The sequence below is a fragment of the Rhizopus delemar genome, genomic scaffold (genome assembly GCF_000149305.1).
Source record: "Rhizopus delemar RA 99-880 supercont3.7 genomic scaffold, whole genome shotgun sequence".
Classification (NCBI taxonomy): Eukaryota; Fungi; Mucoromycota; class Mucoromycetes; order Mucorales; family Rhizopodaceae; genus Rhizopus; species Rhizopus delemar.
The window spans coordinates 2,541,049-2,555,263 of NW_027137833.1; the positions used below are offsets into that span (position 1 = coordinate 2,541,049).

At 34.8% G+C, this 14,215-nt stretch overlaps 3 protein-coding genes across 3 annotated transcripts; 1 reads left to right on the plus strand and 2 right to left on the minus strand.

The window, feature by feature from the left end:
- Positions 1-885: 885 nt before the first annotated feature.
- RO3G_10181 (uncharacterized protein) lies at positions 886-4,654 on the minus strand (the record flags this gene model as incomplete). Its single annotated transcript, XM_067664766.1, has 7 exons — positions 886-1,754; positions 1,890-2,038; positions 2,154-3,024; positions 3,189-3,567; positions 3,730-3,762; positions 3,916-4,055; positions 4,162-4,654. The coding sequence occupies 7 exons, from the start codon at positions 4,652-4,654 to the stop codon at positions 886-888; spliced, it is 2,934 nt and encodes a 977-aa protein (XP_067520867.1).
- A 337-nt stretch (positions 4,655-4,991) lies between these two features.
- RO3G_10182 (uncharacterized protein) lies at positions 4,992-5,285 on the minus strand (the record flags this gene model as incomplete). Its single annotated transcript, XM_067664767.1, has 1 exon — positions 4,992-5,285. One exon carries the CDS (start codon positions 5,283-5,285, stop codon positions 4,992-4,994), a length of 294 nt encoding a protein of 97 aa, XP_067520868.1.
- Positions 5,286-9,806: 4,521 nt separating this feature from the next.
- On the plus strand, positions 9,807-11,498 carry RO3G_10183 (uncharacterized protein; the record flags this gene model as incomplete). The annotated part of the gene is made up of 5 exons (XM_067664768.1): positions 9,807-9,858; positions 9,910-10,011; positions 10,068-11,252; positions 11,302-11,408; positions 11,460-11,498. The coding sequence occupies 5 exons, from the start codon at positions 9,807-9,809 to the stop codon at positions 11,496-11,498; spliced, it is 1,485 nt and encodes a 494-aa protein (XP_067520869.1).
- Positions 11,499-14,215: the final 2,717 nt, after the last annotated feature.

Here is a 14,215-nt window from a genome sequence, read left to right on the forward strand (position 1 = left end):
AGCTTGTACTTTTTTTTTTTTTTTTTTTTTTTTTATAAAATATAAGTGTTTTGTTCACAAAAATAAAAATGGAGATTTCAATAGAACCCAAAGTTATCTATGACTTTATTTAATAATATATGCCCAGAGTTTATATACTTTTCACAGTGTAGAGATTAATATATGTACTATGCGGATGGCGAAATGCCCACATCATTATGGAGATGGCTAAATGCTATATTCTATTATGCACAAATCTATTTTGGTAGATACACATATATGTTAATAAGTCTACATTTCCATATACTCACACTATCAATCGTCAATAATGCTTAATTGCTATACAATGATTATCTTTGGAGCACAACATGCGCCTCCTTCAGCTTGCAAAGCATGCGAAAAAACGAGTGCTTGCGAAGATAATGTTATAGCAATATATGGAATCAGATGTGGTTATCCTGTGAACAATAACTTGAAAAAAAAAAAAAAAAAAAAAAAAGTCTATTGTATAAGCAAAAAATTGAAAAAACTTATAGTTGTCCAATCGCGTAATTGATTTCGAAGAAAACCCTAAAAAACCCTTTGAGGTAAAAATATACGGGACAAAAGAAATCAATTGCGAGACTTTCTAGTCTTTGATCGACGTGAAGTGTTTTTTCTTCTTTTAGGTGAATGATTTTGCTCATCATTACCATTTACTTTTCGCTTACTATTTGTAGTAGCCTCATCATCAATTATAGGGCTTCCATCGGTCTCACGACGTGCACGATATTCTAGGATAGGAACATTACTTTGGAAACTGTCACGAGGTTCCCAAGTATCTTCACTAGGAGGATAACCCTTCCATCTGGCTCTATACTCATAGCCATGCTTACCCTGTCTATGGTCCACAATTGCTTGTAGTTCTCATTGCTTATCATTGGGATCAGGTTCAACATTATCTGATGATATGAGTACTATATGTGAGGTAGGAATGTTTCTCGGTAAGAGAGCCCCAGTTTTATCCATGAGTATGTAACTACCATTCTTGGTATAGCCATGAATAGTATACGGACCTTCATATCGTTCACTCGTTTTATCAGTACGATTGACGTTCTTGATCATTACTTCGCTCTTAAGAGGATATTGATCATATATGATACGGTTCTTTCTCATGAATTTGGTATTGTCATTTCTTTGTGTTTCACTAATCTTTTCACGAAGACCAGGAATAATTATATCCATAACATCTTTCAGTTTGTCTTCAAGATTCTGCGAGTCAATGGTTTGGTTATGTAATATAGGTTGAATATTACTATAATCAATCAGTTCATTTGGCTGTCGATTGAACATGACACAGAATGGACGCGAATTATGCAATCTGGCAAATTTGCAATTCATAGCATACTGTACACTAGGTAAGTAAATGTCCCATTCGTTCTTGACACCATCCAATCGCTTTACAATAATTTGTTTTGCAAGACCTACGTATCTTTCATTCATACTATTACCAAGTGGATTGTAGGGATTGGATAATCTGTGTTCAATACCCGAATGTTTAATCATTTGTTCTATGACTTCAGCAATGAATTCTTTACCATTGTCACTTTGTATGATTTTTGGAAAGCCGATTAAACAAAAGATATCTACCAGTTCTTTTGCAACTGTAATCGCACTTTTATCACGCAAAGGTCTTAATACTGTAAACCTTGAAAAAAGATCTACCAGTACAAGGAAGAAATTATTGCCTTGAGCAGAGGTGACATTGAATGATCCGAGATCAACCGCAAAGTGATCTCCAGGAGCATTAGGAAGTATGCTACGAGGTGGATGATATCCATGTTTACCAATATTAAACAATCAGCATTTAGGACAATTTTTAACAATATCTAAGGCACCATCCTTGAGATTATTCCAATGTAATTGCCTACTATGAACCTCGTCTACAATATTTTTATAACCAAAACGTTCATTGAGATGTGTTTTAAGTAATATCTCATGGCGTTCTTCAGGTGGTGGAGTAAGGAAATCAGCGACATCAATCTTACGAAGTAGTAATTCTTTTTGTGCGACCTCAGCACTTACATCCGTATTAGAGAGGGTCAGCAAACAATTTGCTTAAAGTGTTACAAATAACGTTGTCTATATCTTTGCAATGAATGACGGTAAAATCCATTTCAAAAATAGATTTATACCAGTTTACCATTATTTTGTTAGGATTCACTTGAGAATGTAGATATGTTAAACTCTGATGATCAGTATAAAGGAAGAAATGAGAGCCATACAGCCACTTGTAAAAATTTTTGAAACAATAGACAATTGCCAATAGTTCACGTTTTGTAGTGGAGTGATCTCGTTCCGATTTAGGCAATGATCGAGGAACAAAGCCAATATAATAAATGGTGGTATGGATTATTTGATAAAGCAATCCACCGATAGAGAAATCACCTGCATCAATTCCAACATAAAGCAGATAATTTAAGTTAGGCGAACTTAACACAGGTGCATTCGACAAAGCGGTTTGGATTCTTTTGAATGCTTTAAGATGAGCATCATTCCAAATTTTCTCTATTGAACTTATAGTACAAAGTTTGTCTAATGGAGCAGTCAATTTGGAGAAATTAGGAATACTTGCACGGAAGTAATTAGCATACCCAAGAAAAGATTGGATATCACGACCAGTACGTGGAATAGGCCAATTATAAATATTAGAGGCTTTAGCAGGATCTAAACTAAGGCCAGTAGAGCTAATGGTAAAACCAAGAATCGTAAACACAGCTCTGTAGATAAGTGATTTCTTAGTGTTCAGAATCATATTTGCCTTATTCAAACGTTTTATAACCCTATTGAGACATTCTGCATGATGGATTGTATCTTTATCAGTAAAGACAGTCAAATCATCAATAAATATCGTAACATATGGCAGATCAGCAAAAAGATTGGTCAAAGTACGTTGAACTAAAGCACTAACTGAAGCAAGGCTAAAAGGCGCTTTCTTAAATATGTATTGTATACCATTAAATGTAAACGAAGTCTTTTTATTGATCTTCTTTACGGATAGGAAATCTATGAAACGCTTGTTTCAAATCCAAAATAGTAAAAAATTTGGGCATTTCCCATTTTCTGATGTAGTTCAGAAATCAATGGTAGAGGAAAGTGATCAATATTTGTGAGAATAGAATTCAACTTTCTAATGTCAAGGCATGGCAGAATCACTTCAGCATATTCACCGTTGGGACCTTTCTTAGGGACAACAAAAAGGGGAGAGTTGTATTCAGTGTTAGGAGGTGCAATTGTAATAACCTTGTCACGTAACCAATCATCAACTTGCTTTTGAACAGTTGGAATATGTGCGTTGGCTATAGTATATGGTGCTCTGTATGCTTTTTGACCAGTCACAGTATCCAAAGTTACAACGGCTTCAGGGATTTCACAACTAGATGTCAAGGGAATTTTAGCATTAGCATCTAGATTCAACTGAATCGTATCAAAGAATACTTTTCGTTCGTAATCAGTGCCAGCCGGAGATTGATTTGGCTTAATGCATTCAGGGGTCAATAGGATCAGGTATAACCGGATGATTATTAGAGTCCCAATCAGATGCAAGTCCTGACATATAAATTTTTAATTTAGGCATTAAATCAAAACCGATACAAATAGGAGTGATAGAATTAAATTCAAAAATTTCAAAATTATGAGACGTAATGATATGATTGTAAATAATATTAACTTTATTAATGGTGGCAATACGATTTGCAAAAGAATCTTTACTTCCCAATGTGATGAAACCAGAAGCAAGAGAAACTTTCAAACCAAGAGAAGAAGCGAAAGAAGGTGATATGCAAGAAAAAGTAGACCTAGAGCCTACGAAAGCACGAGTTCTAACGTCCTCTATAGTTATTGGAACAATAATACAATTAGAAGGTACACTTTTGAAATTTTGTGGATTTTACTTACATTCCTTTGATAGGCGATCAATTTCACTATCAATTTTCCATCTGATCCTTTGCTGCAGGGCATACGACCCAGGGACGGCGAAGAAGGAACACTGTCAGTAGCAAATGCCATAGTAATGGCAGAAGGAGTACCAGGGGTACCTAGACAAATCAGCACTAGAAGCACGAGAATTCTCTTCCAGCCTGAGATTATCCATCTTGCAGGACGCATCGTCAACCACGGATATAGCCCGCATGGCCCTTTCACCTACAGCAGAATCAGTTTTGCATACGTGTGCTTTAGACCAAGGGGATACATCACATTCAAAGTACAGGTTTTTGACCCGAGCGGTTTTTATGGCGGCGGCTTTCTTTGCATCATTACATTCTTCTGTAGAATGATTATCATGGGTTTTGTGGAAGTTGCAGTACTTCTTCTTCATACTGGTTCTGCCCTGAACACCAAGGTTCTCCTTTGTAGGAGCAGTAGAATCACGACACGAATGTCCAAAAGACAAAGAAGAAGCAGAGGAGCGGGAGAGTTTGTTATACAAATCTTTTGATATGGCAGCGATTGTGTTTAAACACTTTTTCTTTTCTGGAGATGCACCACAAATAGCCACGTTCACCACCTGATTAAGTTCTTTGGGAAGACCAACGACAAATTTGTTTGTCAACACCAACTTATCAATGATACCCGAACGACGAGCAAGAGAGTTGAACCTATCAATATAGGCTTCGATGGATTCTTTAGGATACATGTAAATACCCAAAAGCTCGGAAGTGCAGATAGTCTTTCCATCAGCCATAGTGCTTCCGTAGTGACCAATGAAGACTTCCTTGATCTTTGCCCAGTTGAAAGGAGTACGAGAAGCACCAACAATTTCTTCCAACCATATTTGTTGATCGTTCGATAAACAAGGCAGAATCAAGCGGAACCAATGTTTATACAAGCTGAGACCGTGGCATTTCAGAATATTTTCAAACTTTCTCAGACAAGTTTTGACATCAGATAGCATTGGTATATTGGAATCAAAGATTGAACCAAGCCATTGGAATACAGGAAGGTTAGGTGAAACAAAAAAAACCCCCTGTTGGTCAGCAGTGGTCAAGTTCCTGAGCAGACTTGTTGTTAGGATTCGTAACTAGCTCCACCATTAAGTATTTAATTTCCTCAACAAGAACAGGCATGATGCCTTTCATGTGGTGAGCTGAGCTAGACAAGCTAGCGTTACTATCCGAAAACAAGGAGGACTGACCATTTTCCAGGACAGAAGAAGCAGAAGACTGGGAATCACCATCGTAATTCATAGTAACGCCTTCAAGAGTAGTACCGTTGGAGTTTTGAACAGGTAAGTGAGAAACCAAGTTAGCAGCAGAGTTGCTGGACATGTTAAATAAAATCCAGGTTTAATACCTTTGGTCACAGACGGGTAAATTGCAGAACGGAGTTGTCGAAAAAAGTGTTTGGTCAGTGATACTACACGTAATGAGTATCACAGTTTGGACATTGTCAACGTATTAGCTAAGACTATACGTCTTCGAAGGGAAAGTTGGCGCTAGGAATAAATTCCACATTGAATGCTCACATTTTGTAAAAGATGATCTTCCACATATCTACATTGAGTGATTGATTGAACAATAGGTAATCCGAGATAACGCGGTGGCTGTGATTTAGTGTGAGCATGTCATTGGGGATATATAATGTTGTAAAAGCAACTGTTGCCAGGGTGGAAAGGCCAAACCGTTGAGTAAAATTGCTTCAATCTTCTAAAGATTAACATTGGCGTTAGACACTTGGCCATATTGATCCAAATGATGCTACATCCAGAAAAAGCCTTCACGGGTAGAGCAGAAAACACACATCATCGGCATACGCAAGGACCTTCATAGCTGGTGAAGGTTTGGGATGGGGAGGTGACCTGTTATTAGAGGAGTAAAGGCGAAGCCAAGGAAGGAATTATCTTGAAGGGTGTGTTGAAGAAAAGGGTTTTAGTGCAAGTTTGAACAGTAGTGATGATAATGAGTCGCCTCGTGTTAGACCACAATACTGATTTATCTCATTTTTAAGGTGACTATTGCTGTTAATCCGTACCCGTTTGCCAAAGAAGAACCCAATAAGAGAGTCAACCAGGACAAAGAGGAAGCCGAAATCCAGCATTACAGAGCGTAGGTAGGATGGGATGTACGCGATCGTACGCTTTCTCCTGGTCCAGAAGTAACGCAGTATTAGCATGATTACCCTGATGAACATGTTTCATAGACATTCTGATAACTAGTCCATTTTCTGTATTAAACCTATTTGGCATAAATCCAGTTTGATAGCGATTGATAAATGAAGGAATCACGTGCCGTGTTCAAGAATTGGTTATCCCTGTGTAAATTTTAGTGTTACAGTTGATAAGGACGCTGTAGAACAGTAACTGATTGTAGTTGACATTGCTAAATATAAGACTTAATTAACACAAGTTCATAATTAAAATAAAATACAGGTTTATTCAAATAAGATCATACAATCAATTTCAAGTAAACATATTCTTTTAGGATATGTATTGTGTTAATGATGATTCTTTGATAAAAAGAAGTATCAACTCAAGCAACAAAATCTTTTTCTCTTGTCAGAAATCCAATCCCAATGTCGGGAATATTGCTAATCTTTCACATAATTGAAATAACACGTCAAATAACGTTATTTAAATCAGTGAGGGATTCCCAGAATAAAAAAGATAATCTATGACAGATATACAAAAGAACAAATGAAAAGCTTTCATAATCATAGTTATAGATGACATTTACTAAAGTACCTGAAGATTAGAAGAATGACGACAATAAAAGATATCCAACCACTCACTCAATAAGGCATAGATACTTGTCCTCAATTAAAATAATTTTTACTTAAACTGAAATAAAGATCAGTGTCAAAAAGTACTCAAACTGTTTATTTTTGTTCTTACCTTTTTCTTAATTATTACTACCATTATATAACAACTGCTTACAGTTGATCATCTACACTTGCAATCAAACATCTCTATTCCTCTACAGGATCTTTGTGGGTTCTTCATCTATACTGCATTTATAACCTATTTTACTATCTCAATAAATAGTCTACATGAATACAGTTTCATCTTGCTAAAAGAGACTATGACTAGAGTAAATGACTTGTCATATTTTTTAAAGCAATTTATGTATACTTTAACATATATACTGTACATTGAAACTAATTTAGCAATCAACAAAGAAGAGGCAAAAACAGAAAAAGAAGTAATGGCAAACGCTTACTGAATTGATTGAAAGGAATGTTTTTTTAAATTCAAACAATCGATTAAAACTATAATTTAAAAGACAAAGCTCAATCACAAGAAAACAAAATTTTACACATTTGTCATTCATAAGGCTCATATTTAGTAGCTGTGTTCAATGCAAGTATGATATTCTACTTTATTAAAAATCGTTATTATTATATGTCTTTGTGATATTGGCTTAATAGCCAATAGCACATTATCAAGGATCGTTTATTCAAAATAAACTATAGATAATGTATATTAGAAAACAAATGGTCTTATACATAATAATTGACTTCACTTGTAATATAATTGCAGGTTTATAAAAGATTAGGTTAATACTACATGATTTCTTAATAGTAAATGCATGGGAAAAGAGCATCAATGGAAAAAAAACCAATATTTAGCTAATATCTCAATTTGTTCAAGTTGGATGGTCTCCATATCAAAATGTAAGAAAAACAGGAAATGACATTGAAGTACAAGGAAGGTATAAATTCGAATGGGAACAAAGTAGTAGCATTTCTACTTTCATATCAAGAAATCATCAGCATTCTTGAATATGTAAAAAAAGCATATTTTTTTTTGATGTCATAAAACTATCATTTTATAATTCCTATGCGTTTAACTAATTCAGGCAATCTATTTTTTTTAATTATATGAAAGGTTTGATCCTTTCGAACGATGATACTAGAGCAACAATAAAGAGTCATCAAGCCAAGTGGCATGAAGGCATTGATTTGAAGATAACAAAATGTCTATTTATCCTTTTATGTTTTAATCAACGTCGTCATATTCCTTCTGTTCATTTTCAATCCCCATTTCTCCAAGTACCGAAAAGCATACAGGCTAGGCTAAAATGACGACATACATTTACTAAATTGAGATAAAAAAAAAAAAAAAAGGCATCAATGAACAAAAGCTTTTTTTATGGATCAGTTTTTGAAAAGAAAAAAATATGATAGCTGCCTATAAAGTGGATATTGTCTTGTTGATAAAGTATAGGAGACAGTCACTTGTGCTTTTTGTTGTATTCATTAAAGTTGTTGAATCACACAAAGCAGTTTTTTCTTGATGGTTATACAATTGAAAATCGCAAAACGCTCGACTATCTTTTGAAGTTTACAAGTTTTTCTTTTTTTGGGCTTGTTGCTATTTAACACATGGTTTCTTTTGGGGTTTCTCTAATTAAAAATATTTAGAATCTTGCCGTATTCTTAATTGAGGTATTTGAATTGTTGATGAAACTATATCAGAGTGTGAAAATATTACAAGGCAGAAGGATATCTTTTAATGCACTCTGCTTATGTTCAACAAGCATAAGCTCATTTTATAGCCAAATATTTGCGTTCCAATGCAGCACAAACAAGGGCTTAAAATATTGATTCTTACTACAATTAGAGCTTTAATTTTGTTTACAAAAGAAATCAGTAGTGTTTATTTATTCTCTTGGTTACTCCGGCCAGATGAACTAAAGTATGTCTGCTTTATTTTAAAAACATTCAAGAATGTTTTATCAATTATTAAGGCTGGTTAAGCTGAATTTTTTTCTATTTAGAAGGAAATAGATGGCTTGAAATTAATCACAATTTTTCATGTGTACAAGTATAGGATGCTTGTATCATCATAGTACAAAAACGTGCCTATCCTTTTGAAACATTGTTGATATGCATTTTTTTTTGCAAAGGAATAAGATAAAGCGCAATAGAATTAACCTATTTAAAATAGTAAACGTGTATTTTTTTAGCGGCTATTCTAACCCACATTACAATGTATAACATCAATTTAAGCTCTTTCTTTTTATGTTGGGGTAAAATGAAGGGATCCAATCTAATAAGGATTAAGGTTCATCTCCACTTTTTTATGTTTAAACTCCCGACAATCTGCATTTATCATTCATCTGGGAAACATTGTATGTGTCTGTATACGGGAGAAATATGCTATTAAAAAAAAAAGAATAGACATGCCTAGCCACAATAAGACGATCAATCGGGGTACTTTTTCAGTCTAATATTACTTGTTTAACACACAACTTTGTAAAAATTAATGCATTTCAGGGCATATAAGCCTATGTTTCATTAAATTCAAGGTACCCTCTTCTCTTGTAAATAAAGAATGAAAATAAAGAATGATGCTTACACAAGATGTAAATTCAAGTTTCAGATTAGCTTGTAATGAATTTTATTTTAGAACATTTGTAACAAACTGGTTTATTTCCAATGAATTGCTTTTGTGTGTATTTCTATAGGTTATACTAAAAGCTTGGTTATAAATATATCCTTTTGGTAATCTTGTGTACCTTTTGTGAGAATCTCCACTTTCTCTCTTTCAATGTGCTGTGAGCCATTTTGTTATTTACAAATAGGCAAGTTTAGTTTCTTTTTTAATAAAGTTCAATGCATTCTCTTTGATTTTCCTTCTTTCTATTCTATGTGAGCTTAATAGAATAAAACAGACCATGTGAACCCATCCCTTCTTTTCCCCCCAACTAATGCGCGTTTCTGTCTTTTAATTAAACTCTGTGTGAAAAAACTCAAGAAAGAGTTACACATTTTGGTACAAGTATTTAAGCATGAATTTTCCTGCGACTTTTATCTTACTCTTTTTCATTTTGTTTATCAAATCATAAAGAATGTCTAATTTAGTTGTTGAAACCATCACATCAAAGGGACTCAAGCTCAAGCGTAAGTAAAATCAAAACTTGACTAAATCATGTAATAATAACCTTTGAATAGTTCAAACTGGATTGTTTATCAACAATGAATTCGTCAAAGGTTCAGACACAATCGAAACTGTCAACCCTGCAACAGGCAAAGTGATTGCTTCTGTTCAAGCTGGTAAGTCAAACCTAAAGAATGACACGTCAAAAAACAGAATCCAACCTATTCCATAGCTGAGACAAAGGATGTTGATGCTGCAGTCGAAGCTGCCGAAAAGGCTTTCCATGGTCCCTGGGGAGAAATGCGCGCTCTTCAACGTGCTGCCTTGATGCACAAGCTTGCTGAACTTATTGACAGAGACAATGAAGAGCTCTCTCAAATCGAAAGTCTTGATAGTGGTAAAGGTATCACTTTCTCTCGTTACTTTGACGCCAAGCAAATCTCTCTTACCCTCCGTTACTTTGCTGGATTTGCTGATAAGGTCCATGGTAAGGTGATTGATACCGAAGGTTGTCTCTCTTACACTCGTCATGAACCCATTGGTGTCTGTGGTGCTATTATTCCCTGGAATTTCCCTTTGATGATGTTGGGTTGGAAGCTTGGTCCTGCTCTTGCTACTGGTAATACCATCATTGTCAAGACTTCTGAAATGACCCCTCTTTCCGCTTTAAAGGTCGCCCAACTTGTTGTCGAGGCTGGTTTTCCTCCTGGTGTGATCAACATCATCACTGGTTATGGTGCTAAAGCTGGTGATGCCTTGTCCCGTCATATGAAGGTCGCCAAGATCGCATTTACCGGAAGTACTGCTGTAGGACGTATGGTCATGAAGGCAGCCGCTGAAAGCAATCTCAAGAAGGTGACACTCGAATTGGGTGGCAAATCTCCAAATATTATCTTTGACGATGCCGACTTGGACGAAGCTGTCAAGTGGGCACACAAGGGTATCTTCTTCAACCATGGTCAAACTTGCTGTGCTGGTAGCCGTGTCTATGTTCAAGAAACTATTTATGATGAATTCTTAAAGAGATTCAAAGAATACACAAGCAAGACCAAATTGGGTGACCCCCACGATGATGATACCTTCCAAGGTCCTCAAATTTCTCAGCTTCAATTTGATAGAATTATGGGATATATTGATATTGGAAAGAAAGAAGGTGCTACGTGTTACATGGGCGGTAAACGCTGGGGAAATGAAGGATATTATGTTGAGCCTACTGTCTTTACCGATGTCAATCAAGACATGACAATCGTTAAAGAAGAAATCTTTGGTCCTGTTGTCACTGTCTCCAAGTTCAAGGATATTGATGATGTTATGCACATGGCTCTTGATACTGAATATGGTCTCGCCGCCGCTGTATTTACACAAAACACTGCTCGTGCTGTTGATGTTTCAAATCGTCTTCAAGCCGGAACTATCTGTAAGTCCATCTTTTGTAGCTCTATTCTTTTACTAACATGTTATAAAAGGGGTCAACTGTTATAACGAATTGGATTACAACACACCTTTCGGTGGTTTCCGTCAAAGTGGTATTGGTCGTGAAAATGGTGAATACGCTTTAGACAACTATATCCAGGTAAAAGGATTCATAAGATAGAAAATAAGGAAGCTAACCCCTATTTGATAGGTCAAAACCGTTAAAATCAACGTCAACCGTAAGCCATAATGATGGCTACACTTTAGCTCAGAAAAAAAAAAATTTTTTATTGAATAAAATATGACTTTGAAAATCAATTGTAACTCCGTCACGAGAATGAAAAAGTATAAAAAGGACGAAAAAGTAAGCAAAATGATTTTTTCTTTAGTGACCGTACTCTACAGGATCTGTATGCAGTACATAACATTTCTACGTTTTCAAAACGAGATACAATTCCAAAGTTAGTCGATGATTGTTAGTAGCTCTTCTTTTGAGTGAAGTGTGGCATGAACTATCTCTCAGAGTAGTTCTTGTCAGTTGATGATCTCGCCTGTCTTTTATTCCAAGGACATGGCAGGGAAGACGCTACAAGTCTGATAACTTTTTTTTAATTTAATTCAAATGAAAAAAAAAAAGAACAACTCATGTTTTGTTTTGGTAATCAACTATGGTTTTGTACGTTTGTAAGCCACTTTAAAATTCAAGGTCGAATAAATTCTTCACAAATATTTTTGAGGCTTATGAAAAGGACATAGTTTACAAACATCTTTACACCTGAAATAGTTTCCAAGATAGTAAAGCCTTATAAAGCTAAGCTTGGACAAAACTGTACAACATTAATTCATATGCTTTTGCTTCAGTTACTGTCATGTCTGATTTTGAAGATGTAGCAACTTCAAGATCTGGTCATAATCCCAAATGTTAGTAAACAAGCTATAATCATCTCCATGCAGCTGCCACTGCTGCTTATTTTTATTCTTTTCTTCCTGCCTTTGTATGAATGGACATTATCTGAATTTTAAAAGAACAGCTCGGACAGGTCGTCTTATTCATATCTTTCTGAATGAAGAGAAACCTAGGATGCTTATGAGTCTTCACCCTATCATTCTGAACTTTGAACATAATGTCTCTGTCACTGACAACAAAAACAAGGCTGTTTTGCAGTACAAAAAAAAAGGCAGATATTTATGATGTGGAGCTGATCCAACCCAATACCTTGTTCACTGAGAGAATTTGCGAGAACATGTAAAAAGTTTTTCTTCTTATTTTAATAGAAAACTTGTATAAATTTAATAAGCTTTTTTCTTTCTTTTGATTTACTTGGTTGCATCTATGCATTAAGAGGTTTTATAGGTATGATTTACAAAAATTTAGTACAGCTTAAAGTATTTTAGTTTCTGATCCCACAAGCAGCAACTGATAATTTTGTATAAAAAAAAAGATCACGTCAGTTACAATTCAACTTCTTGACAAGGGACCAAAGCACGAAATCCACATGTTTTGATCTTTTTTCTCATTTTTAAACGATTCTGTACTATTTTCTTCACCTAATACGATCGATACAGATCGAATTGTTTAATTTTAAAAGATACAACTCACTGTAACAATCAAAAGAGTCTCATAATACGTGTGTGTCACTGATAGTTATAAGTGCTATAACACGTTTGCCTAAAAAATCAGAATCTCATCTAGTGTAATACTGTCCTATGTACAGTCTTAAGACTATTTAATAGTCTTTTTTTTTACTAGTTACACATTCCGGTTCTTTGTGCTTACCTGTAACTACTTTTGTACCTGTGATTCGTAAACACAATGGACCCTTCTTGAATACATTCTTCTTATTCTTTATCATTTAATGAATGGGATGTTTGCTTCATACAACATCTTTGATATTTTTTTATTTACAAAACATGTCTGGTCTCTTTAGCTCAACTAATATAACTGATTTCACTGCTATTTGGTGTGCTTCTTATCAGGCAATTTTGTCTATCCTAATTCAGTTATCTGAATAATATGAAGATATGGTTGTTGTCAAGATTGATAGACTTGTGACAAGTGCCTGAAATGTGGCTGTGAGAGAAATCAGATGAGTCTGTTAGGAGATTGCTACTGAATATCAAGTGAGTACCCTGCCCACTGCTTTTTTTTTCCCTCAAAAAGGGTCAACTGATTGACATGTCTACGGGACCCGATCCTAAATCAATTGAAAGAAGACGTATTTCTCATATTATCAAAGGACTGACTGAATGGAATCAATTTGACTTTGGTTTTACATGATTCTCACAGTATGATTGAGTTTATTTATATAAAATGGCGGAAAATCTATGGTAGATCAAATGAAATATTTACAAAAAAACACAGGACTGAGGTTATAAAAAAAAAAAAGCAAAAAGCATACATAGCTCTTGTTTAATGGATTTAAATCATCTTATCTATTAATACTAGTTTCCCATCATTCAAGACATTGTAATGAATATATCTATATTCTTTCATACCATTTGGTCTTAAATACACTCATTCACCATTCTTTAAATAACTTTTTTGTGCATTCACATGATCGAGCAAAAAATCATTGATAGACTGGATCTGAGCACTAGTGACCTTAACCTCATCAATGGATAAGGACAAACTTCTTTCAAATTCTATTGATTTGCATTCACGTTCGACTTTCATCTTCATTCTGCATATCTTATCATCAAAATATTCATATATAATATGCATCACAGCAACCCCCTATAGTAGTCTTGAGTTGTTTGTATAAAAAGAAAAGAAAAAGTAAAAAGCATGGCATAAAAGCAACTTTGTATCTGACTTTTTTTTTTCTGGGAAGGAGGGCGGAAGAAGAACATAATTTTTGAAGTCACGCATCGAGAGTTCCAGAAAAGCTTGAAGGTGTATTAAACTTTTTGATCTTTTTTTTTTTTTCCTTGCTTTTTTCCCTTTTTTCTTTATTTCCTTGTCTCAAA